The 25,019-nt window shown below is 42.4% G+C and overlaps 1 protein-coding gene across 2 annotated transcripts in view; it reads right to left on the minus strand.

Annotated features, from left to right (window-relative positions):
• Positions 1-1,665: 1,665 nt before the first annotated feature.
• The window catches only part of GNAS (GNAS complex locus), a 268,558-nt gene continuing 245,204 nt past the window's right edge, over positions 1,666-25,019 (minus strand). For both annotated transcript variants that reach the window (XM_073607565.1, XM_073607566.1), the window contains exons 6-12: positions 16,690-16,744; positions 14,336-14,409; positions 12,776-12,834; positions 9,271-9,391; positions 7,410-7,540; positions 5,302-5,369; positions 1,666-2,967 (exon numbers count right to left, since the gene is read on the minus strand). In XM_073607565.1, coding sequence (XP_073463666.1) covers positions 2,821-2,967; positions 5,302-5,369; positions 7,410-7,540; positions 9,271-9,391; positions 12,776-12,834; positions 14,336-14,409; positions 16,690-16,744 — 655 coding nt within the window. In that variant the 3' untranslated portion in view covers positions 1,666-2,820. The remainder of the gene's footprint in view (positions 2,968-5,301; positions 5,370-7,409; positions 7,541-9,270; positions 9,392-12,775; positions 12,835-14,335; positions 14,410-16,689; positions 16,745-25,019) is intronic.

Raw genomic sequence — 25,019 nt, forward strand, 5'->3', positions numbered from 1 at the left:
AATATCGAAAGGCCTAGAAGGTCAGGCTGATCTTTCAGATGTAGGGTTAAACTGCATGAATAAGGTCTAAAACAAGCCCCCAGTCAATGGCAGGAAGCACGAATATATCTCAAAACAGTCCCTTCAAAGGTAGACTGCTGGGACTCTGAATCTGAATCAGATCGTAACAGGGCCCATAGGCTTGACCTGAGCAAGGAACACTCGGCAAGTATCAGGAGGAATCTGCAAGGAATTGTGCTGAAGCACATTTAGAAACTCCGTGTCCAGAATACCCTGATTGCTGAGTGGACATGGAAACTCATTATGGACATGGGGAAGACACAGCCTCACTTGAAGAAGCTGAGAAAGACTCCAATGATTCAGACTCTATTACAATATGGTTTGCAGGTTTCAGATTACAGGGCAAACAGTTCCAAACCCACCTTGGGGATAATGGGCTGAGGTCACCCATGGCAGTGGGATTGTCCTCTCTGTGCCTTAGGAAAAGATGTTGTTTCTTTGCTGCTGTCTTGCAACTAGGTCTGTCAGGCAAGGCAGAGGGGTCCAGATATGGCCTACAAAACTAGTGCTATGGAAATGCCCATACACTGTTATATAGAGACCAGTTCAAGCAGCGGTATAGCGAGGAAGCTTGATTGAAGTCCCAGTGAAAATCCAAGAGGAAAAAAGGCTAGCAAAAAATATTTACTTTACTGAGCAGAGCTGAGGAAAATGTGTGCAACCTCCTAGGACACTAGCAAAATATGGAGGCATGGGAGGGCGATTTGGAGGATGGCTTATAAACTTTTCTGTTGGTCAGTGTTCAAACCACCTGTAGGTGACAATATACTTATTTCTGTGTCCCTCAATGGGCGACAAAGAAATACAAATATCTTGCTGTTGAGAGCTTTAACAAACTGGAGGACTGACCTGTCAAGAAAACTGATGGCATCAGTAACATACCTAGACTACCATTGTTGACCTCCCCTGAAAATGCTAGTGACCATGCTGTTTTGCTCGTCCAGGACTTCAATACCCCCGAGTCACTAACCTCACTTCAACACATCATACTGCATACTTTTACCAGGTCTGACTCAAATTATCGAAGCCAAGGGATCCTCAGCACAGTAAAACAAAAAACATCATTGAAATGTCAACCTATGTAATTTCCTCAAGAAACATTTTTGAAGTGTGTTGCTTGTGGAGAAAATAGGCTACGTAACGGAGACTGGCTAAAAAAATAAAAAATAAATAAAAAATAGGTATTTCCAAGGATAAAACGACTAGCACTTCTTTGTAGCAAAATTTTGTTTATGTAGAAACAAGCCAGGTTCTTGCATTTGGATAGATTTAAATGAGTTCAAGCTAAAAGTTAAAAAGCACGATGAAGCCACAGTGGGTCACACCATGACGACCCACTTTTAAAGTGGTTAAATTTGCAACATTTGTACATTTTCTTTTTTTTTTTTTTTAACTAAACATTTTTTTTTCCTTTTTGTAAACCAGGAAGAAAAAAAAATAACTAGTACTACAGATCGATTTGCCCGATGTCCGAACGAGCGCAGGAAGGGAAAAGGGGAGAGGGGCAGAGGTGACATTTGCTGTACAGAGTATTTTTTTTTTTTTAACATACTTACATCTTTAGCTCATTGTACAGGGCACAGCCAAAATCAAGGCACAAAGATCTTCTACAAGTTATTTTTTTTTTTCAATAAAGTTGTACAAAATAATACATTTTACATTCTGTACAAAGAATAATCCAGCAGTAAAATAAAAACAAAAACAGAAAAACAAAAAACAAAACAAAATAAAAGTGTAGGGAAGTGGGGTGTTGTACAGAAGGAAAAAGGAAGTGATCATGTTCGTGCGGATAGGTCTAACATTCTGCTCAGGACTGAAGATTTAAAGATCACACAAAAGGTTGACTAAGGATAAAGTGGAGTGGTGGTGGGGTGAGAAAGGGGGCAAAAAAAAAAAAAAAGCATGGTTAACTGTGACCAAATTAAAATGGCCAGGGCTTTTATTTAGAAAATAAATACATTGATATGTTCAAATTCATTCATATCCAAGTATTTATTGTTTATCAAAAAAAAAAAAAAAAATTAAAAAAGGAAAAATGAAAAGAAAAAAAAATGGCACCCTTGTGAAAGGCAAAATAAATTACCTCTTGCAACTACTGCACATCCAACGATGGCAGCTCAGTGATACCAAGACAATTTTTTTCTCTTTTTTACAGTCAAGAGTCAGGTGTCCTCTCTCTCAGTTGGTGGTCATCAATGCAGTGAAGGAATACAAAGTTGATATAATGCATGAAGATTTAAAAAAAAAAAAATAGGCCCAGCTTATTATTGAAAGGGGAGGAAAGTCTAGGTACAGCCTCCAGCCTACTGTACAGCCCCTCTTATCCAGCTGCATTTTGTATACCTTATTTTATGTCAAAATCCTCCACACGCACTGCATTAAATGTTGGCATTTTGAAGAGGGAAAGGGGTGTAAAGGGGGGAGAGGTCATAGGTCAAGGGTAGATTTGGCGCCAGCCCGTGCTGTTTCAGGGCATTGAGGAGTGAAGGGCAGCAAGCTAACAGTTCCACAATTGTCCGGCAGCAAGGAAACAAGTAAAAACAGGTGCAAGCTGGAGAGGGAGTTTGCACGCAGGTTTTTTTTTTCATCCCTTCATGGGTGAATTGTTTCCCCACCCCCCTTTATTTTTTTTAAAGATTTTTTTTTTTAAAGATTTTTCTGTGGGATTTTTGCAGTTTCATTTCTTTTTTTTAAATTGAATTAAGAGTCCAGAAAAAAAAAAAAAAAAAAAAGGAAAAAATATATAAGAAAATCTCTCCATCACAACAGTTCGTACTGACGGAGGTGCATCCTTTGGATAATGTCCCGACAATCATTAAAAACCCTTCGAATATTTTCTGTGTCCACCGCACATGTGAAGTGAGGGTAACAGTAGTGCCGGCCATCTCCACTTGCTGTACTGATTCTCTGCAGGGGAAAAAAGAAAAAAAAAGAAAAAAAGATACACTCAATGAAATCAGTATGGAAATGCTTTTGTGGCTGTATAAAAAAAAAATTAAGAATTTATGAAAAAGGAAAAACTGAAATATCACATTGGCATAAGTATTCAGACCCCTTACAACAACACTAGAAATTTGGCTCAGGTGCCATCCATTTCTCTTCACAGTTACGGAGATGGTTTCGAAACTTTGATTGGAGTCCATCTGGGGTAACAAATTGAATGGACATGATCTGGAAAAGCACACACCTCTCTATAACAAACCTCACAGCTGGCAATGCATACTATATCAGAGCAAAAGCCATGAGGTCAAAAGAACTACCTGCAGAACTCAGAGACAGGATTATTGCAAAGGCACAGATCTGGGGAAGGCTACGAATACATTTCTGCTGCACTGAAGGTTCCTAAGAGCACAGTGGCCTCCGTGATTCTCAAACGGAAGAAATTTGGCATAATCAAGACTCTGCTCAATTTGGCCGGGCAACAAGCTCTTGGAAATCGGGGGAGAAGGGTCTTAGTAAAAGAGGTGACCAAGAACCCGATGGTCACTCTGAGCTCCAGAGATCCTGTGTGGAGATGGGACAAAGTTCCAGAAGGAAAACCATAACTGCAGCCTTCCACTGATCTGGGCTTTATGGCAGAGTGTCTAGAAGGAAGCCTCTCCCCAGTACAAAAACACATGAAAACCTGCTTGTAGTTTACAAAGAAAGCACCTGAAGGACTTGCAGACTGTGAGGAACAAGATTAATATCTGGTCTGATGAAACCAAGATTGAACTGTTTGGCCTAAATTCTAAACGTTGTGTTTGGAGGAAACCAGGCACCATCCCAACAGTGAGGAATGGTGGTGGCAGCATCATGTTGTGGGGGTGTTTTTCAGCAGCAGGGACTGTGAGACTGGTCAAGGTTGAGAGAAAGCTTAATGGAGCAATGTACAGAAATATCCTCAATTAAAACCTGTTCCACAGCACTTCAAACTGGGCCAAAGGTTCGCCTTCCAACATGACTTTGATCCTAAGCACACAGCCAAGACAGCACAGAAGTGGCTTAGGGACAACTCTGTGAATGTACTAGAGTGGCCCAGCCAGAGCCCTGACTTGAAAATCTCTGGAGAGACCTGAAAATAGCTGTCCACAGATGGTCCCCATCCAACCTGACTGAGTTTGAAAGGATTTGCAAAGAATGGCAGAAAATTCCCCAATCCAGCTGTGTGCAAATAACTTGAGGCTGCAATTGCTGCCAAATGTTTTTTTCACTGTCCGAACTGCTGTCTGTTTGAATTGTTTGTGACAAGTTTACTTTAAATACTGGCATGTAAAGCTTTAGCTTGCTGCTATCCTAATCCCTCATTTAAGCTAGCCACTAAACTTTGCAAAAAAGAAACATTTAGACCAGCTTTGTGATTTGCACCAACATGCCAAAAAGGAGTTCAACTATGTAACTTCACCATGCAATAATGGCATAGAATATGTAATACTACTACACTATGGGTTTCAGCCCATCTAAGAGATTAAGTATAAATGTAGAAAAATTGTGCATAAATCTATTAAGCTGCCAACATTCCACTGGACATATAGTGCAGGTCTCTGCGCCAAGCTGCCTGCCACGATGGGTTCACCTTTGATGTGGAACACTGCACCTTATGGAGCTCATCTTCTGATAGTGGATTTCCTCTGTTGATATTGGAAGTGGCCCATTTGCAGATCACCAACTTTGCATGCTGAATCCTGTTGAGGTTTTTCCTCAAGAATGCCTTATTGACTCCTATGCTGTACAGTAATCCATCAAGTCTGGTAAGCGTGCCACCTTATCCATTGTTTATACACAAGATTCAGTTTGTTTACACCGGGAGGAGTGTGAGAAACTTTTCACTACTCAAAATTCACCTTTAGCTGCACCATCTTGTTTATTCAAGAACTTTTGATTCATTCACTTTTGAAACATTTACTTTGAGTCATTTTGTTCACATTTAACATATATTGTATATACAGATACGTACAAATCTGCATCTCCAGAGCTGCTAAAGTAGTAAGCTAATGTACAACTTCCTCATTGCATACTAGCCCTTGCCTTGTGATGTCACTTGCACTAAAACAAATGGGGTCAGCTATACTGCTCTGGAAATAGCACAGGGGGCTTGGGAAGGTGGTATATTCCTGACTTTTCTCAGGCAGAGTTTGATTAAAAAAACAAAAAAAAAACAAAAAACACACACAACACCCAGCAGGAGCTTCTACAAGTTACATGTGAAAATCTATACTTTAATGTGCAGTAGTATTTAAAAAAAAATAAAGAAATACTTACAAGAAACTCATCTCTAATAAAGTACTTGGCCCTTGTGACTCTGGGGTCTTCCCCAAGCTCTGGAGATGCTAAAAACGGAAGAAGAAAAAAAGTTGAAAGGGTAAACATAGGGGGTACAAGGTTAATGACACTGTCGGTCACTGTGAGGAAGAAAAAAAAGAAAATAATATTATAGGTATGAAGTGCAGTCAACTACAGGTGCGCATATGTGAAAACAGCGTTAGCCCTGCCCAACACCAGGCAGTTCTGAACAAAGTTTTGCTCCTTCTCGGTAGTGTCAGAGATGGAAAAGTACCTTTTGCCTCCCTATGACCAAAAGAAATGAGTGGGAGGCAAACTTAAGGCAAAACCAGCAAGTGCTGAAACTTTGTCTGGTCAAAATAGTATAGTATTCTTGTAGCGCAGGGGTCTCCAAACTTTCTAAACAAAGGGAGAGTTTATTATCCATCAGACTTTAGGAGGGCCAGATTGTGGTCATCGGTACAAAAAGTCCCAGCATCAGTGCCAGTAAACAATCCCCAATCATCAGTGTCAGCGGGAGGAATTGTGCCCCATCGTTGTTGTCATTGGTAGGAATTATGCCTCTTCATTGATGTTATTGGGAGGAATTGTGCCCTCCATTGGTGTCAGTGAATAACTTAGCAACCCAAGGGCCAGATAAAAGCAAGCAAAGGGCATATCTGGCCCTGGGCCGCAGTTTGGAGACCAATGTTGTAGAGAAAGGGAACTAGGGGTACATACACACCAACCGCGGTATTACAACGCAGCAGTTGGTGTGTGGTAGAAGGACAGCAGTGCTGATGCGCTGATCGCAGTGCATCACACTGCACTTTTTTTTTTTTTTTTTTTTTTAACAAACGTAACTGAAATGTGACACTTTATTAAGTTCTATAGGCCACCATATGGTAGTAGCCTGACGACATCACACTCTCCAACTCAGCCAATCAGGGGAATCTTTGTACTCATTCACAGAATACAAAGCTGCCTATGAATGGCTGAGCGCCATTGTTCTGGGTGTGAGACGGAAAGTCTGTCTTACAGCTGGAACCAAGCACTGTGTACGGCTGAATCTACATGCTGTTCATACAGTGCTACTTGCTTACAGACACAGCAGCAGTTGGTGAAGGAAATAGTTTGGACCAGCTTGGTACACACAAACTATTTAAAGTCACAGGAAACACCAATTACCGTTAAAACTAAAAAGGAATATAGACAAGTGTGTGCAATCTGTCATTTTTTGAATATCCAGGCATGTATTCATGGGTTTCCTGTATCCCCCATAAAAATAATACCAGAGATTTCCAATTTCCCAACATCTGTGCAGGGATGAAGGTAATGCAGTGCAGGCTGCTCAAATTATATGACGTATAGCCTATAATTGCATGATTTCTAGGTCTTATAATAAGAGGTTGTGTAAGGGCAACTGTAACTTGCTTTTTAGGTGCATTCCACTCGCATTTGATATATGTTTGGGATGCTTCTGAGATCATACAGAATTCACTGAGATGAATTTGACCTGCAGCTGACCTCATCCTGAACTGCACTAAGCCGCAATGATCTTCTTGGAGCTGCTTCGCATTCCCATCGACATGCATGAAGACAGAAACAATTCAGACGAGAACAGGATGGCAAAAAAAGAGGAAATTAAAACAAAAACACCTGTTTGGCAAACTTTACCCACTCATTATGCCAAAATCATGTCTATAGTTAAAGCGGAGTTCCACCAAAAAGTGGATACCTGTCTTTGAAGTGGGGAACAGGTATCCTGTTCCCCACTTCCGGGAGTGCGGGCCGCAGCGAATTACGTCAGCGGCTCGGCTCCCTTCTCTGCCGGGCCAGTAGGGAAGCGCAGCTGTGCCTCGCGCATGCGCAGTAGGGACCCAGCGTGAAGCCGTAATGCTGCACTGCTGGGTTCCCTTACACGCAATGGCGGCGGAAGCACCCGACAGCTGATTGAAACATCAGCTGTGGTGCTGACATCGCTGGGCTTCAGGACAGGCAAGTGTCCCATTATTAAAAGTCAGCAGCTACAGTATGTGTAGCTGCTGGCTTTAAAATTTTGCAGGGGTGATCGGACCTCCTCTTTAAGAAACATCGATAAACCGTACCATCATCTGGTGTTGTATAACGCGCAAACTCTGGAAAGTAGTCCTCGATTTTCGATTTCCCAGCCAAAACCTTTTCAGCAAGTAGATCTTGTTTATTCAAGAAGAGAATGACTGAAATTGTCCGTAGCCACCTACAAATGCAAAAATTGCAAACAGTGAAATACAAGATGATATTTAGCTTATAAAGTTATTTGTACTGTGCACTATGATACATTTGTGCAAGCACAATTTATTTTGCTGTGCTGCCTGCATGCGTCAAGAACATACAGGAGTTTTTATGAGTGCCATCACATGTTACATGCAGAACTCAGAACACTGTTGCACGGTGTATAGGTTCTGCTAAATACTGATCTGAATGGAAACTTAAAGCATTTGTTAACCCCCCCCCCCAAAAAAAGAAAAAAACCCGATCCTGTTTCTTTAAAGCATGTTATACAGCACAGCGCTTGTTCTGTGTCATTTGGCCCCACCAATAACCCTAAAAAACCTGGCTGATCCTGCCTGGCTATACCCTCCCCCCTGCAAACAGACCACGATAATCATGGCTGTTGAGCCCCTGACATCGTGGTCTATTTCTGATTCCGTCAGACCCCCCCCCCCCGGCTCCTGCTCCTCTCGTATCCGATAAAGAATCTTCCTATCCCCTCTGTAGCATTAAAACATCTGTCCCTGTGCAATGTAAAAACTCAGCCGATCTGTACCTTTGAAAACGCTCCAAGCTGTTCGTCCGCTCTCTCATTCTCCCCCTCCTCCACCACCTGACGTCAGCAGGAAGGCTCGGCCCCAGCCACTTCAGCATTTTGCTGGAGAAACAAGGGAGCTGACATGTCAGCTGAGTGCTCAGAGTGCAGCTTATACAGGTACAAATCGGAAGTTTTTTTACATTACACAGACACAGGGACATATGTTATTATGCTACAGAGGGGATAAGACTATGTTGGTACAGTGGGTTAACAACCACTTGAAAGCAAACATGCAGGTATATCTTATCTGGCAGTGTTCACAGTTCCTTTGAGTAGGAATGGCCAGATATCTGCAGTCCTTCAAAGATTTCCAGTGAAGATCAGGGAACCTCATCATGCAAATCACGACCAGATGGTATGGTCATGAATTCTTTTGACATAAAAACCACTAGTAGTCTACAGACACCCAGAGATTCCTGCTCTAATGATCAGGGATGAGACCAGGTAAGCCCACAGTTGGTCACTGGGGCATCTCACGGGGTCAGGTCACCTGCTTTTTTGTACAATAAACTGATTATTGTATAGGTCGGACAATGAAATAAATGTAAATCTTTGTTACACTGCTGCTGTTCTGAGATTTAAAAGGTTTCCTCTAAAGTTAGCCTAAAAAGGCTAGGTTTTTTTTTTTTTTTCTGAATTATACTTACCTAGGTGGATGCAGCATCAAACGATCAAACACTGCCAATCACTCGGTTCTCAGGGCTCCCCGAGCAGAGAGCTGGTGATTGTCAGTCAGTAGCACTCTGACAGCACCCCCCCTCACACTCACTGGAGCACTGGGCTGTGGAGGCGGGAACGGCCGATCCAGGCATGTGGGCGGGTCCTGATTTAATTGTTGTGATCTTGCCCGAGCCTGGACCGACTCTGTGATGTCAGCTAACATTCAGCCTGCTGTCAGCTGAAAATGGGCCACACAGGAGTGCAGAACAAACTCCTGTAATGCACAGGAGAAGTACAGCCAAATGAGCTTTGGCTGCATTTCTTTAAAAAAGGAGGCCCACAGCTTTGAAAACATAGAAACACTCAAAGAAAAATACATAGGTGTTCACACCTCTAAATTAATCTTTAGAAACCCAATAAAAAATAATAAGAAAAAAAAACAAAACACAAATGTGTACCGATTGTTCCAGATGCTTTTGAAGAGGTTTAGCGCTTCCTGGAGTCTATTGGTCTGATTGTCCTCTCGGATCACCATATTATAACTGCTGCTGGCTACCACAAATATAATTGCTGTCACATCTGGGGAAAAAAAAATAAAGAAAAGACTACAATGGTTTAAAATATGGCAGTCAAATTGCAAAGATTTTATTCAAGTTTTTACTTAGAAGCTTTTGGCACAAAACAGCAAAGCAGTGGATATAATTTGTTTTTGTTTCACCGATCAAAAGAAATAGATGTCCTTTTTGAAGTGATCTCTGCAAAGTGATTTAAAAGGACATTGACCATGCAAGAAAGTGGCTAGTAGGGGTGGGAACAAAGGTCTATACCTGAAGAAGGTAAAGATTTCCAGGTATGGAATTTTATACCTAGTTACATTGGTCCAGCTTGAAGTAATGTAACTATGTATATACCATACCAGTGGGACCTCTCTAGAACTGGGAAATGGCTGTGGTAGACACCGCTATTCCGATGGTCTCCACTAGGTTCCGGGTCTCGTGCCAAGTAGCATCCTGCTGCATCCTGAGTGACCACATAAACCGACACTGCATGAAAATATTTCTCAAACAAATTTTTAACCATAAATGTGTTTTTTTGTTCAGCAAATTATATTTATTCCAAAATTGCATGTTAAAAGCAAACGAAAATGTCCAAACGACAAATCATCAAATGTACCGAAAATTTTCATAGGAACGTTTGTTCGAAAATATACTAGTGTATGGCCAGCTTTAGAAAAGGATTCATCTTCTAGCAATGAGCCCAAGCATGAAAAAAAAATTGCTAATGTCCTAGAATGGTTATTCAGAGCTCAATTTGTGGCTCAACTTCAAAAGGTCTGATTATTTACTAACCCAATGCAACCTGACAGACCTGGAGCAGTTCCGCAAAAAGATTAGTGGTGTAAAGCGGATAGAGACCTATCCACACAGATTGAAGGCTGCTCAGGGTGCATCTACTAAATACTGACTTGAAGAGGGTGTAAGCAAAATTTTTTTTTTGTAGAACAGGTTAGAAAGATCGTTTTTTCACTTTGTCATTAAAGAGTCTATTTCTGCTGATCAGTGGAAAAGCAAATCAAAAAAAAAAAAAACCCCAAAAAATAATTATGTCCACCATGATTCAATGTATATACACACATACCATATATGCATTTAATTTCTTTATACAGTGAGGGGGGAAAAAAAAAAAAAAAAAAAAGTATTTGATCCCCTGCTGATTTTGTACGTTTGCCCACTCACAAAAAAATGATCAGTCTGTAATTTTAATGGTAGGTTCATTTTAACAGTGAGAGACAGAACAGCAAAAATATCCAGAAAAACGCATTTCACAAAACGTATAAATTTTTTTTGAAAAGTTTTATTTATTACTTTTTAACATAACAGGAATATACAAGACCCAATGGGCCACACAAGAAAAGAAACTGTTTACATTTTTTCAGCATTGACTCTCTCCTCCTCACAAAACGTATAAATTGATTTGCATTTTAATGAGTGAAATAAATATGTGTCCCCTTTGCAAAACGTGACTTAGTGGCAAAATCCTTGTTGGCAATCACAAAGGTCAGACGTTTCTTGTAGTTGTCCACCAGGTTTGCACACATCTCAGGAGGGATTTTGTCCCACTCCTCTTAGCAGATCCTCTCCAAGCCATTAAGGTTTTGATGCTGACGTTTGATAACTCAAAAATTCAGCTCCCTTCACAAATTTTCTATGGGATTAAGGTCTGGAGACTGTCTAGGACACTCTAGGACCTTTATGTGCTTCTTCTCGAGCCACTCGGCTGTGTGTTTTGGGTCATTGTTATGCTGGAATACCCATCCACAACCCATTTTCAATGCCCTGAGCGAGGGAAGGAGGTTCTCACCCAAGATTTGACAGTACATGGCCCCGTCCATCGTCCTTTTGATGTGGTGAAGTTGTCCTGTCCCCTTAGCAGAAACACCCCCAAAGCATAATGTTTGATGGTTGGGATGGTGCTCTTGGGGTCACAGGCAGCATTCTTCCCCCTCATCCAAACACAGCAAGTTGAGTTGATGCAAAGAGCTCAATTTTGGTCTCATCTGACCACAACACTTTCATCCAGTTCTCCTCTAAATTATTTAGATGTTCATTAGCAAACTTCAGATGGGCCTGTACATGTGCTTTATTGAGCAGGGAGGCCTTGCGGGTGCTGCAGGATTTCAGTCCTTCACAGCGTAGTGTATTACCAATTGTTTTCTTGGTGACTATGGTCCCAGCTGCCTTGAGATAATTTACAAGATGCTCCTGTGTAGTTCTGGGCTGATTCCTCACCGCTCTCATGATCATTGAAGGAGGGAGATTGACAGAAATGTTGTGTTTCTTCCATTTGCGAATAAACACACCAAGTGTCACCCTCTCACCAAGCTCCTTGGTCTTGTAGCCCATTCTAGCTTTGTGTGGGTCTACAATCTTGTCCCTGACATCTTTGGACATCTCTTTGGTCTTGGCCATGATGGAGAGATTGGAATCTGATTGCTTCTGTGGACAGGTGTCTTTTATACAGGTAACGAGCTGAGATTAGGAGGACTCTCGAGGCTGGGTTCACACTGCCGTAGGAAGCGGCTCACAGAAGGGGTTCGGTGCGTCCTTGTTCGCCGTTTTAGGTCTGATTTTGGTCCGCATTTTCAGCTGATTTCAGACCTGAAATGGACCAGAAGACACACAGAACTCCTGCACAATTCACTCTGGAGATGTGTGAACCGGCTCCATTGAGAACCGGTTACAATCTCCTGACAATTTGCAATAGTGTGAATCCAGCCTTAAGAGTGTGCTCCTCATTTCAGCATAAAAGACACCTGGGAGACAGAAATCTTGCGGATTGATAGGGGATCAAATACTTATTTCACTCATTAAAACGCAAATCAATTTATAACTTTTTTGAAATGCGTTTTTCTGGATATTTTTGTTCTTTCTCTCTCTGGTAAAATAAACCTACCATTAAAATTATAGACTGATCATTTCTTTGTCAGTGAGCAAACGGACAAAATCAGCAGGGGATCAAATACTTTTTTTCCCCACTCGCTGTATATACAGGTTGGCTAACCCATCTTGGTTTTCTCACAGTGGCCATTCAGCAAAGATGCTTTTCTGTCTGAAACAGCCACTAAGTACAGCATCTAGAATTCTTCTGATTTCAAATGATCTTTAAAATGGCAATAAATGACAAAGCCACAAAAAACCCTCAAGCCTCCAAATAAAACTTTACATGAAAGAGCAAGGCCCCATTCACACCATACGGGCAGAAAAACTGATGGAAAATGATGCGCAGTTTCAGCGCGTTTTATCCATTTGCAGTTTCACATATGATACCAGTGTTGTGGTTTGAACAGGGTACATAGAGAACAATAGGTTGTTTTTTTTGTGCCCTTGCAGAAGGTGTGAATGAGGCCTAAATGTGTAACTGCAGAATCTACATGACAGATTGACACCGCAACTGATAACTTACCATTAAAGCACTGGATCCACTTTCTGCGCTCATCCCGCTGACCACCGACATCAAACATGCTGCAAGAAAAAATGTAAAACTCTTGAAGAACTCCCGGCAGCAAATATGTAAAATAAACACCCCATCTTCAAGTTCACTTATATGCTTAAGTCAATAGGTTAAAGTGGAACTTCACTCTGTCAATCAACATTGACTATGTTTAAGCCTCAGGCTGCTAGCATTAGTAAATAGATAGGAACATATACCATATTTACTTTTTGCAAACTTTTTTTTTTTTTTTACATTTCAGCAGTTACTTCCTGGTTTCCATGCCTAGTCCAATATCGTTATACAGAGACAAATATTGTTATACAGGAGTTCTCAGGAGTGGTTTCCTCAGCTAAGTACACCCTCCTGCCTGCATGCCTGAGCTAAGGATAGATGGACTCTAGGAAGTAAATACTATATAAATTATCTGCTCTTACTTAAGATGGCCAGAAATGCTAGGGGGTGTTTTTCTAAGCGATTTCTCAGCAAAATAAAGCATTGAGACATGTATGGAGAAGTTTGCTTTGATTGAATTTTAAGTTTTTGATTTGTGGTGCTCAGATATAGTGTAGTTCCGCTTTACTAAACTCCATTTAACTGGGGAACCTCCATAAAATCTGAGTTGCAACAGCAGCTGAAAGTTGCAATCTAGCTTAGGCTAGGTTCACACTGCTGCAATCCGATTTTCAGTGCAATGTTATGTTATGTAATGCAACTTGGATGCTGCTTAGTAGTGGTTTGCATATTTTATGGGTCCACAATTGTGGAATTGCACCGTAGTACAGGAAACCTTTTCAAAATCAAGCTGTGCTGAGTTGCATTGATGGTAACGGGAACCAATCAAAACAATATGATTTCCATTGTCATGCGATTCTGTGCTACTCAAGTACCATCTGAAATCATACAAGTGTGAATGCAGGCTTGCAGTTGCAGTGTTTGCTCAGTAAGCCTATGTGTAGGATGGGGGAAAAGAAGAAGGTATCCAGGATGAGTGATGTACATTAGTACTCCAGAGAGCAGGAAGGTGACATGAAGTCTGTAGATTAGCAGGTATTGAAGTCCATGGTCATCCTATTTATGCTATACATTCTATAAAAGCCCTTATGCTTGGATGGGCCAAGATCATTATTGTTATTCCCTAAATCACAGGTGTCTGGCCCTGCAGCTGTTGCGGAACTACAAGTCCTATGAGGCATTGCAAGGCAGGCAGTTACAAGGATGACTCCCACAGGCAGAGGCACGATGGGACTTGTAGTTCCGTAACAGCTGGAGGGCTGCTAGTTTGACACCTCTGCTCTAAATGATCTCACAGGGCAGTGGGGAAGGTCTCCAGCTGCCTTAAATTCTGAACAAGCAACAGTCAGCCTACATCACACTATTATAACACCATACTGACAGTCATATGAAAAAAAAAAATCTATACATTTTGAATGGCTGCTAAATGCAAGAGCTACTGTTCTTCAAACATTCATGCACACCTGTTATTCCTTATCATACAGAACCGAGCATATATGAACTATGAGTGGTACTTACTGAAAGTTCACTTTGTCCACCTGAAACTTTGTTTCAAATATTCCTGATGTCAGGACTCTGCATCGTAACAAGTCCTAGGGGAAAAAAAAAAAAAGTAAGACCAATTTCTAAGAATAAAGTAAAACTAAAGACAAAATGTTTTTTTTTTTGTTTTTTTAAGTGGTTGGAGAGGGATTAGAAGACCTGTCAGGTTTTCATTGCTGTCCGTGTCCTCATTAGGGAGATTCGTCGACTCTATTTGTCCTGTTTATTGCTTTCATCAAGAGTGAAAGTAATTAAAAGAAAACTTAAAATTTTGGGTTTCTACAAGAACAGGAAGAGAGGGAAAATCTTCCAATGCAAAAAATAGTTCTGGTGAAACCACAGATTCCCTCATGTTGGAGAATTTTCCTCTCACTTCCTGACTATGACAACATGAAAGAAAGGGGCACCACCAAAAAATAAGGTCTTGTCTCTTACTGAAGACTGGCTTCTACTGCATTCTGAAAATCATCCCAACCAAGATATTAAACCCATACTATTATAATATCTCCTAAAGCAATGCAGGTAAAATAAGAACATGTTGGGGGTGCAGTGTATGGTCCGCTATATACTGGTCGTAAATTTACTGATCATTGTAACAGTCGATAAAAGAGATCATAGTTAATGTCTGATAGATTTTCAGGTCACCTGTATATTAGAATTGCACGATTCATGCTAAAATGAGATTCACAATTTTTTTGCTTAGAATAAAGATCACGATTCTCACGGTGCAACATCTTATACAAAAAAATTGGGCTAATTTTACAGTTTAGTTTTTTTTTTTTAAATTCATTAAATGAAATGTTACAATATTTCTCTTTAATTTTGTGATAAACGTGGCAGACTGCCTGTTTTTTTTTTTTTTTTTTGACAGCTGTCGGCAGTGAGCAGAGAGCTGTCTGCACAGAATCGAGGAAATGCTATGTTAAGATCGCAAGGGGGGTTACATAGGGGAGGTTGAAAAAAGACAAAAGTCCATCAAGTCCAACCTGTGTGTGTGATTATATGATAGTATTACATTGTATATCCCTGTATGTTGTGGTCGTTCAGGTGCTTATGTAATAGTTTTTTGAAACTATTGAAGCCCCCCGCTGAGACCACCGCCTGTGGAAGGGAATTCCACATCCTTGCCGCTCTTACAGTAAAGAACCCTCTACGCAGTTTAAGGTTAAACCTCTTTTCTTTTAATTTTAATGAGTGGCCACGTGTCTTATTAAACTCCCTTCCGCAAAAAAGTTTTATCCCTATTGTGGGGTCACCAGTATGGTATTTGTAAATTCAAATCATATCCCCTCTCAAGCGTCTCTTCTCCAGAGAGAATAAGTTCAGTGCTCGCAACCTTTCCTCATAACGAATATCCTCCAGTCCCTTTATTAGCTTTGTTGCCCTTCTTTGTACTCGCTCCATTTTCAGTACATCCCTCCTGAGGACTGGTGCCCAGAACTGGACAGCATACTCCAGGTGCAGCTGGACCAGAGTCTTGTAGAGTGGGAGAATTATCGTTTTATCTCTGGATTTAATCCCCTTTTAATGCATGCTAAATATCAGTTTGCTTTGTTAGCAGCAGCTTGGCATTGCAACTGTGGAATTTTGTACTGTATTTATTTTTGACACAATAAAGCTATCTAGGTTCACAATAGTTTGTTCTTGAGCGGACCATCTTTTCTTGGGGGTCCCCCTTGTTCCCCCTCTCCTCTCTTCCATATATGCAATATGGTCCATTGAACAACCTTTGTCTGTTTGCTGACCAAGCACTTTTGAGTCAGCTCACAAAGGGTATCTGTGATATCAGGGGTATAGTAAACCTAGGTAGGTACCTGTAGGCTGGTGACTGAATCCCCTTCATATACCCCTCAAACCTAGTTTGGATGCATTTAGGGTCCCCCTCCCCCTGTTTTCGCTTGGCATTGCATGCCATTGCTGAGCCTATCATCTACTAGGACCCCCAGGTGCTTTTCCATCCTAGATTCCCCCAGAGATTCGCCCCCCAGTGTATACTTGTAGATTGCATTCATATTTTTGCCACCCAAATGCATTTTACATTTTTCCACATTAAATCTCATTTGCCATGTTAAATCGCAATCTCGATTCTTTACGATTAATCGTGCAGCTCTACTGTGTGTGTGTTGTATGGGGTGGTCAGTTCACACAAATCGAATGGTCGGCATTAAAAATGGACACCTTTACAGTCAATGTCAGACTGCTCTGAAGGATGGACATTGAATCGAACCTTGTGTCATTCCACCCAAGACCAAGAAATGCACTTTTCAATGGATTCTCTGAAACATTTTTACATACAAGCAGAATACTATGGTATATAGAGAGTTACTCACCTGGTCAGAGGGTGTGTAATCATTCTGTTGCACAATGTCGATTTTATCTAGAAAACTGGGCAGACAAAAAGAAAACAAAATGAGCTTAGGACTTCACCTTTAACAATTACAGTAAATAATGTTACATAAGATCCGTTTAGCTGACTCTTCATCAACATCTAATACAAGCTATTAAAAACAATCATACAATTCTAATACAAGCTATTAAAAACAATTACACAATTTTAAACAGTGGAAATTGTTAAGGTTTATTAACAATAATTACATTTCAAGTATGTTAAAGAAATGCATGTTAATTTGTGCATAAATTGTCAAGAGGGGTTCCATAAAACGTTTTTTTTTGTGTATATGCTTTATGTCTCTAAGCTATAGGACCTGGCACAGAAACATGAAAACAGCAACTGAAAACTGGGTGAGGCGCAGCCCAACCTAGCACTCCCCTAGATCCGGCATTTACTTACCTGGCACCCCAGCTTTCCCTGCTGCCGGTGCTATTGCAAACATGGCAGAGCCGGCATCCCTACAGGTGTGCACTTGCCTGGCTTGTCAATGTAGGCTGCTATGTTTGCATGGCATCCCCAGCACCCCTCCAGACAGGCCCGGGGGCAGCATACGGCCCGCACACCTCCGCTTTAGTGCCACAAGGTCAGCAGAAGCAGTGAGCAATGCGGGAGACCCAAGACATCAACACTCCTGGAGATGGATTCTCAGCGGGTTCCAGGGGAAGAGGAAGAGAGTGGAATTCAGTGGCACATGCAGCAGTAAAAGGTAAGTAATCCACGTGAACATCCCACCAACTCACAGCTCTAACTCTGAGAAAAAAAAAAAAAACAAACAAACCATACAACACTACACGTATTTAAGAAGCTCTGAGTTTCAGCAGCTTGTATTTATTGTAAGCAATAAAGCACATGAATTCAGCTTTATTGAACTAGGCCACTAAAAATATGAAAGTCAAAAGTATTGTTAGCTAAAAATACTGGAAACAAAAATATTTGCTCACTAAAAATACTTATGTATCATTTACAGGTAGATCCTATAGCAGGCACCTATAAGGCCACACTGTACAATGACCCATGTATTTGGGCCCAGAGAGGAGAGCGCACATGTGTGCCCCATACATGAAGTTTCCTAAAATCGGGGAGGAGCTAGATACTATGACGGTATAATGCGGTAACTCAGGGCGCTTGCTATACAGGCCCTGTGCCATTTTACCCTGGCAACATTAAAGAGTTACTGTGACTTGTAATGTGTAAAGAGTTCACCTCAACAATTGATTAAATCGAAAACCTATAAGCAATTTTTTGCTATTTAGAACATCTCTTGGTAAAATGCAACCCAACGCACCAGGAAAATAATTTTTTTTTTAGAATTTACGTAGACGGGCTGTAAAGCACATTCCTCCCACAATGAGGCAGAGGGGCAAAGCTGGCTCTAGACTAGGGGCCTCCAGCACACACAGATAGCAAAGGAACACCTAGAGGGGCTCTCCATCAGACCCTCATCCCCGGCATAGGCCCACAGCTGTACAGGTTACTGAAGAGGATCACCAACCACAATGGAGCGGAGAATAAGTAGAGGAAGAGAAATCACTGATCGGTTATCTCAAGTTGGACTAGTTGGAGAGGATAATCTAACTTTCCCAGTGTTACATTACAAACCTCCCAGAAATAGCTGCCCGCGCCCTGGCCTCCAGCTCTGTTGCCATGACAATGGGGCCACATTACTATAAATAGCTTGTCAGCACGAAACCTTGTGAGAGATCTCTGGAGCGGGGCCAGGCGGCAGAACAAAGATACATCATTTAAATGCTCCCCCCCACCCCCCTTTCCAAAACCCACAATACACTCTTTATACTTGTGTAAATGTGAGCAGCCTCCTCCCAATCAGTCATTAGCGGCTGACGGGAGCTCCAGCAGGCCTCTGCACAAAGTATTGTTTAACACTCAGCAACAGCAATTCCTAAAAAAAAAAAAGTTTAGAAACACCAAACATAAAAAATAAAGCCGGCCATACACTGTACTAATTTCACTCAGTAGGTGGCCCTGTCCTGTTTGACAAAAGTCAATTGTTCAATCTACTTCTGTCGAAGAAGCATGCTAGAGAATTTCCAGCTGTACAGCGCAATGCATCCAATCCGACGCAGGCACTGTCCGGGTATATTGACAGCTGGCAGGGTTGGCGGCCAAAATACAATGGGCACAGTGAGATTTGTTCACTTGTACTGTATAGCATGGATGGAGGAATCTGAGGTCTAGTAATATACGAGTAGGACTGGCTTTAGAACGGTATTTAAAGTGATTGTAAGGCCCCTTTCACATGTGCGGACCGTTCAGATCCGCCTGTCAGTTTTTTCAGACGGATCTGAACGGTCACCCTATACATCCCTATGGAGCGTCGGATGTCAGCGGTGACGTGTCCGCTGACATCCGGTCCGCCCCGATCCGCAAAATCCAGACGGATGGATGTCCTATTTTCCATCCGTCTGGCGGATCGGATTAAAAACGGACAGGCGGTCTGTAATCATCCGATTTCCCCATAGGGGAGAGCGGACTCTCCGACAGGTCCATCCCTGCACAGAGTGCAGAGACGGACTTGTCATCCGCCGGCTCAGCGGGGATCAATGGAGCGATCTGATCCACATGTGTGAAAGGGGCCGAAAAAGTAAATAATAAAAAAAATAACACAACAATGTCTATATTTACTTGCTCTTTGCAATGGAGTTGTACAGAGCGGCCACGAACCTCCTCCTTTCAGGTCCTCCGCTCTGTCCTCTGGGGGGGGGGGGCCACTCGTGTGTCCTCCCACCCAGGCCCCGCTGCTGCGTCCATTGACACAGACAGTGGGACTCGGGCCCCATCCCCCACCACTGGCTTTGATTGACAGCACTGGGAGCCAATAGCTTCCGGTGGTCCAGCAAACCCAGCAAGACACGGAAGTGAGAGGAGAGCTGCAGACATGCACAGCACAGGATTGAATGAGGCCTCAGTTAAGTAAAAGGGGGGCGGTGAGGGGGAATGCGGACACCCAACTATTTTTTACCTTAATGCAAGGAATGTTACATAGTTACATAGTAGGTGAGGTTGAAAAAAGACACAAGTCCATCAAGTCCAACCTATGTGTGTGATTATATGTCAGTATTACATTATATATCCCTGTATGTTGCGGTCATTCAGGTGCTTATCTAATAGTTTCTTGAAGCTATCAATGCTCCCCGCTGAGACCACCGCCTGTGGAAGGGAATTCCACATCCTTGCCGCTCTTACAGTAAAGAACCCTCTACGTAGTTTAAGGTTAAACCTCTTTTCTTCTAATTTTAATGAGTGGCCACGAGTCTTGTTAAACTCTCTTCTGCAAAAAAGTTTTAACCCTATTGTGGGGTCACCAGTCCGGTATTTGTAAATTGAAATCATATCCCCTCTCAAATGTCTCTTCTCCAGAGAGAATAAGTTCAGTGCTTGCAACCTTTCCTCATAACTAAGATCCTCCAGACCCTTTATTAGCTTTGTTGCCCTTCTTTGTACTCGCTCCATTTCCAGTACATCCTTCCTGAGGACTGGTGCTCAGAACTGGACCGCATACTCTAGGTGCGGCCGGACCAGAGTCTTGTAGAGCGGGAGAATTATCGTTTTATCTCTGGAGTTGATCCCCCTTTTAATGCATGCCAATATTCTGTTTGCTTTGTTAGCAGCAGCTTGGCATTGCATGCCATTGCTGAGCCGATCATCTACTAGGACCCCCAGGTCCTTTTCCATCCTAGATTCCCCCAGAGGTTCTCCCTCCAGTGTATAGATTGCATTCATATTTTTGCCACCCAAATGCATTATTTTACATTTTTCTACATTGAACCTCATTTGCCATGTAGTCGCCCACCCCATTAATTTGTTCAGGTCTTTTTGCAAGGTTTCCACGTCCTGCGGAGAAGTTATTGCCCTGCTTAGCTTAGTATCGTCTGCAAATACAGAGATTGAACTGTTTATCCCATCCTCTAGATCGTTTATGAACAAATTAAATAGGATTGGTCCCAGCACAGAACCCTGGGGAACCCCACTACCCACCCCTGACCATTCCGAGTACTCCCCATTTATCACCACCCTCTGAACTCGCCCTTGTAGCCAGTTTTCAATCCATGTACTCACCCTATGGTCCATGCCAATGGACCTTATCTTGTACAGTAAACGTTTATGGGGAACTGTGTCAAATGCTTTGGCAAAATCCAGATACACCACGTCTACGGGCCTTCCTTTATCTAGATGGCAACTCACCTCCTCATAGAAGGTTAATAGATTGGTTTGGCAAGAACGATTCTTCATGAATCCATGCTGATTACTGCTAATGATACTGTTCTTATTACTAAAATCTTGTATATAGTCCCTTATCATCCCCTCCAAGAGTTTACATACTATTGATGTTAGGCTAACTGGTCTGTAATTCCCAGGGATGTATTTTGGGCCCTTTTTAAATATTGGTGCTACATTGGCTTTTCTCCAATCAGCTGGTACCATTCCAGTCAGTAGACTATCTGTAAAAATGAGGAACGGTCTGGCAATCACTTGACTGAGTTCCCTAAGTACCCTTGGATGCAAGCCATCTGGTCCCGGTGATTTATTAATGTTAAGTTTCTCAAGTCTAATTTTAATTCCGTCCTCTGTTAACCATGGAGGTGCTTCCTGTGTTGTGTCATGAGGATAAACACTGCAGTTTTGGTTACTGAAGCCCCCTGATTCACTCATGAAGACTGAGGAGAAGAATAAATTCAATACCTTTGCCATCTCCCCATCCTTTGTAACCAGATGTCCTTCCTCATTCTTTATGGGGCCAATATGGTCTGTCCTCCCTTTTTTACTGTTTACATACTTAAAGAATTTCTTGGGATTTTTTTTGCTCTCCTCCGCTATGTGTCTTTCATGTTCTATCTTAGCCGTCCTAATTGCACCCTTACATTTCCTGTTGCATTCTTTATAAAGTCTGAATGCTGAGGATGATCCCTCAACCTTGTATTTTTTTGAAGGCCTTCTGCTTTGCTTTTATATGCATTTTTACATTGGAGTTAAGCCATCCAGGATTTTTGTTCGCTCTTTTAAATTTATTACCCAATGGGATACATTGGCTAATGCCCTTATTTAATATGCTCTTAAAGCAAACCCATCTCTCCTCCGTATTCTTTGTTCCTAATATTTTATCCCAGTTTATGCCTTTTAGCAAGGTTTGTAGTTTAGGGAAGTTGGCTCTTTTGAAATTCAGTGTCTTTGTATTCCCTTTATGTTTCCTATTTGTGTGATTTATACTGAAACTAATTGACCTGTGATTGCTGTTACCTAAATTGCCCCGTATTTCCACATCCGTGATCAGGTCTGTATTGTTGGTAATCAGTAGATCCAGTAATGTTTTATTTCTAGTTGGTGCGTCTACCATCTGACCCATAAAATTGTCCTGCAAGACATTAAGGAATTGGCGAGCCTTAAATGAATGCGCGGTTCCCTCCACCCAGTCTATGTCTTGATAATTAAAATCCCCCATTATGATAACACTTCCCATCCTTGCTGCTAATCCAATTTGTGATAAGAGATCTGTCTCCACTTCCTCCCTCAGGTTAGGGGGCCTATAGCATACTCCCAGTATTATTTTCCCCTTAGCTTCATCCCTTTGGAGCTCTACCCATAAGGATTCCACCTCCTCCCTAGCTCTCTTAGTGATGTCATCTCTCACATTCACTTGTACATTATTCTTGATATATAGGCATACCCCTCCCCCTTTTTTACCCTCCCTATCCTTGCGGTAAAGGGTATACCCTTGAATGTTTGCCAGCCAATCATGAGAGCTGTTGAACCAGGTCTCTGAAATTCCCACAAAATCCAAATCCTCCTCGTACAACAGTATCTCTAGTTCACCCATCTTGTCTGCCATGCTCCTGGCATTGGTGAACATGCCACATAGTTTAGACCGGTCGCATATTGTCCTCGTATTGGGTGTTTCGAGATTGCAACTAGGACTTGCTACTATACTCACCTTGTGTTTTTGTGCTTTGGTTAACCTGCCACTAATGCCCCCAATACTACCCTCTGGAATATCTTCCGCGCTGGCTATCTCTGCCTCTGGACCCTCCCCCCCATCGCCTAGTTTAAAAACCCCTCTAACTTTTTGGCCATCTTCATTCCCAGCAGATCTGCACCCTCCTCATTTAGGTGCAGTCCGTCCCTTCTATAGTACCGGTTACCGACTGAGAAGTCGGCCCAGTCCTCCAGGAACCCAAACCCCTCCTTACTACACCAGCTCTTCAGCCACTTGTTTACTTCCCTAATCTCCCTCTTCCTTTCTGGTGTGGCTCGATGTACCGGATAGTTAGGGTTGGAAAAGGTTTAGGCTTTACAACCACTTTAAGAAATGCAGAAGCAGCCCCTAGTCCTGATGTTTACATTGCTCTGCTCCACAATACAGCAGTCTAGCAGGAGTAAAGATCTGATCGTTGTATACACTTTGACTTTCTCTTACAGGTCTTTTCATTGTCCACCCTATGGCTGGACAGCAAAAAAGAGAAACATTAACTCATCTCTCCGCCACCCTGCCCTCTCCTCTTATCAGCATGCTCCTTCATTACAGCACACCTGACTTGCTCCTTGTGCTGATTCTGCCTCCCTCACTTGAGCTTTGCTGTACAGTGGATTAAAAGAGGCTGCTAACATTTTAAATCCAAATACTTGCACTGCTTGCATTTAAAAATGTATTTGATGATGTATGTGACCAGAAAATCCTGACTGACCAATTCTCACAGCCTTATGCTGCTGTTCTTGAAAGGGAAAAAGAAGAGGGACAGGACAGAGTACATGAGCGCGCTTCCTCGTCTGAAATCACACCTGGTTATGTCACCATCTTCCTAAATTCTTCCAAAAACATATGGATCTGAATTTATGGACACTTGAAGTTAAAGTTAATCTTAGCAGTGGCATTTTTGTTTGTACTGTTGAAATATTGGCGAGGGAACACACTTTGCTGGTGGTGCTATATGCTGGGTATCCGATGCGCCTCTGTGCCTTTGAGGGGTGGGCTCCCTCCAGGCTCACCTGCCCTCTGTCTATTCATTATAATGCATGTGCTTCCATTGTGGAGGCTCCCAAATATTAGAGTTGGGACTACAGAAAATGGGGTGCCTTGATGGAGCTCTGCAGCTTACACATATATTTGCAAATGTGTGCAAACTAAGCAAGAATCAGTTGTAGCAATGTCTGTGCATTTTAGAGACCGTAATTTCCACTATGCTGGACAATCTTCGCATATCTGACTGATCCCACTCTCTATGGAAGGGGGTAGAAGGCTGGGTCTCTGCACAGGCTAGGTACAACACAGTGATGAGATCACTGACACTTTTTACAAGATCAGAACGGATTTCGTAAAAGCATTTGGTGTGGCTAAAGTAGATTCCTTTTGCATTTATTGGGAAATATACTTATATGAAAGTTTTTGTGTCCGGAGTTCAACTTTAAAATTGTGCTGAGTCTATGGACACATACAGGCAGACACTGGAGCAAACCAGCATGTGTGCCCCCCCCCCATAGGAAGCAGATTGCTATGGGGGCACACACAGAAGGAGGAGGAGTGGAGAGCGCTGGCAGCGGAGGAGGCATTACCATTGAACAGAGCAGGCACGTATACATTTTATTTTTTTTATAAATTAAAAGAACTTTACAATAACTTTAAAGTGGAGTTCCACCCAAAAGTGAAACTTCCGCTGTCCGGATCCCCCCTCTGGTGTCACATTTGGTACCTTTCAGGGGGGAGGGGGAAACACATACCTGTCAAATCCAGGTATCTGCTCCCACTTCCTGGGAAAATCTCTGCACATTGTGCGATGATCTATGCAATGTCCAGCTAATCCTCCTTCCCCTCTGCTGTCTTCTGGGAGACACAAAGGTCCCAGAAGACAGCAGGGACCACTCAGAATGCACAGAGCGACTCGCACATGTGCAGTAGGGAACCAGGAGTGAAGCCAAAAGTCTTCACTCACTGCCTGGTTCCCTTACCAGGAATGGTAGCGGCGGTACCCGGGAGTCGATCCGAAGATCAGCCCGGGGTGCTGACATCGCGGGCTCCCTGGACAGGTAAGTGTCCTAATATTAAAAGTCAGCAGCTTCAATATTTGTAGCTGCTGACCCCCCTGTGGGGGTGGAGTGAAACACATTTGGGGCGTGGCCTGGTCAGAGTACAAGCTGAGGTTGCCACTCCATTCATCATAGTAGGACATCATAGATGTGCGACTTCCAGGGGTCATCCTTTCCTTCCTTGAACCTTTGCAGGAGCCAGGACAGGCTCCATCCCCTGTCAGCACTCTAACA

Source organism: Aquarana catesbeiana, linkage group LG12 (genome assembly GCF_042186555.1).
Source record: "Aquarana catesbeiana isolate 2022-GZ linkage group LG12, ASM4218655v1, whole genome shotgun sequence".
Lineage (NCBI taxonomy): Eukaryota > Metazoa > Chordata > Amphibia > Anura > Ranidae > Aquarana > Aquarana catesbeiana.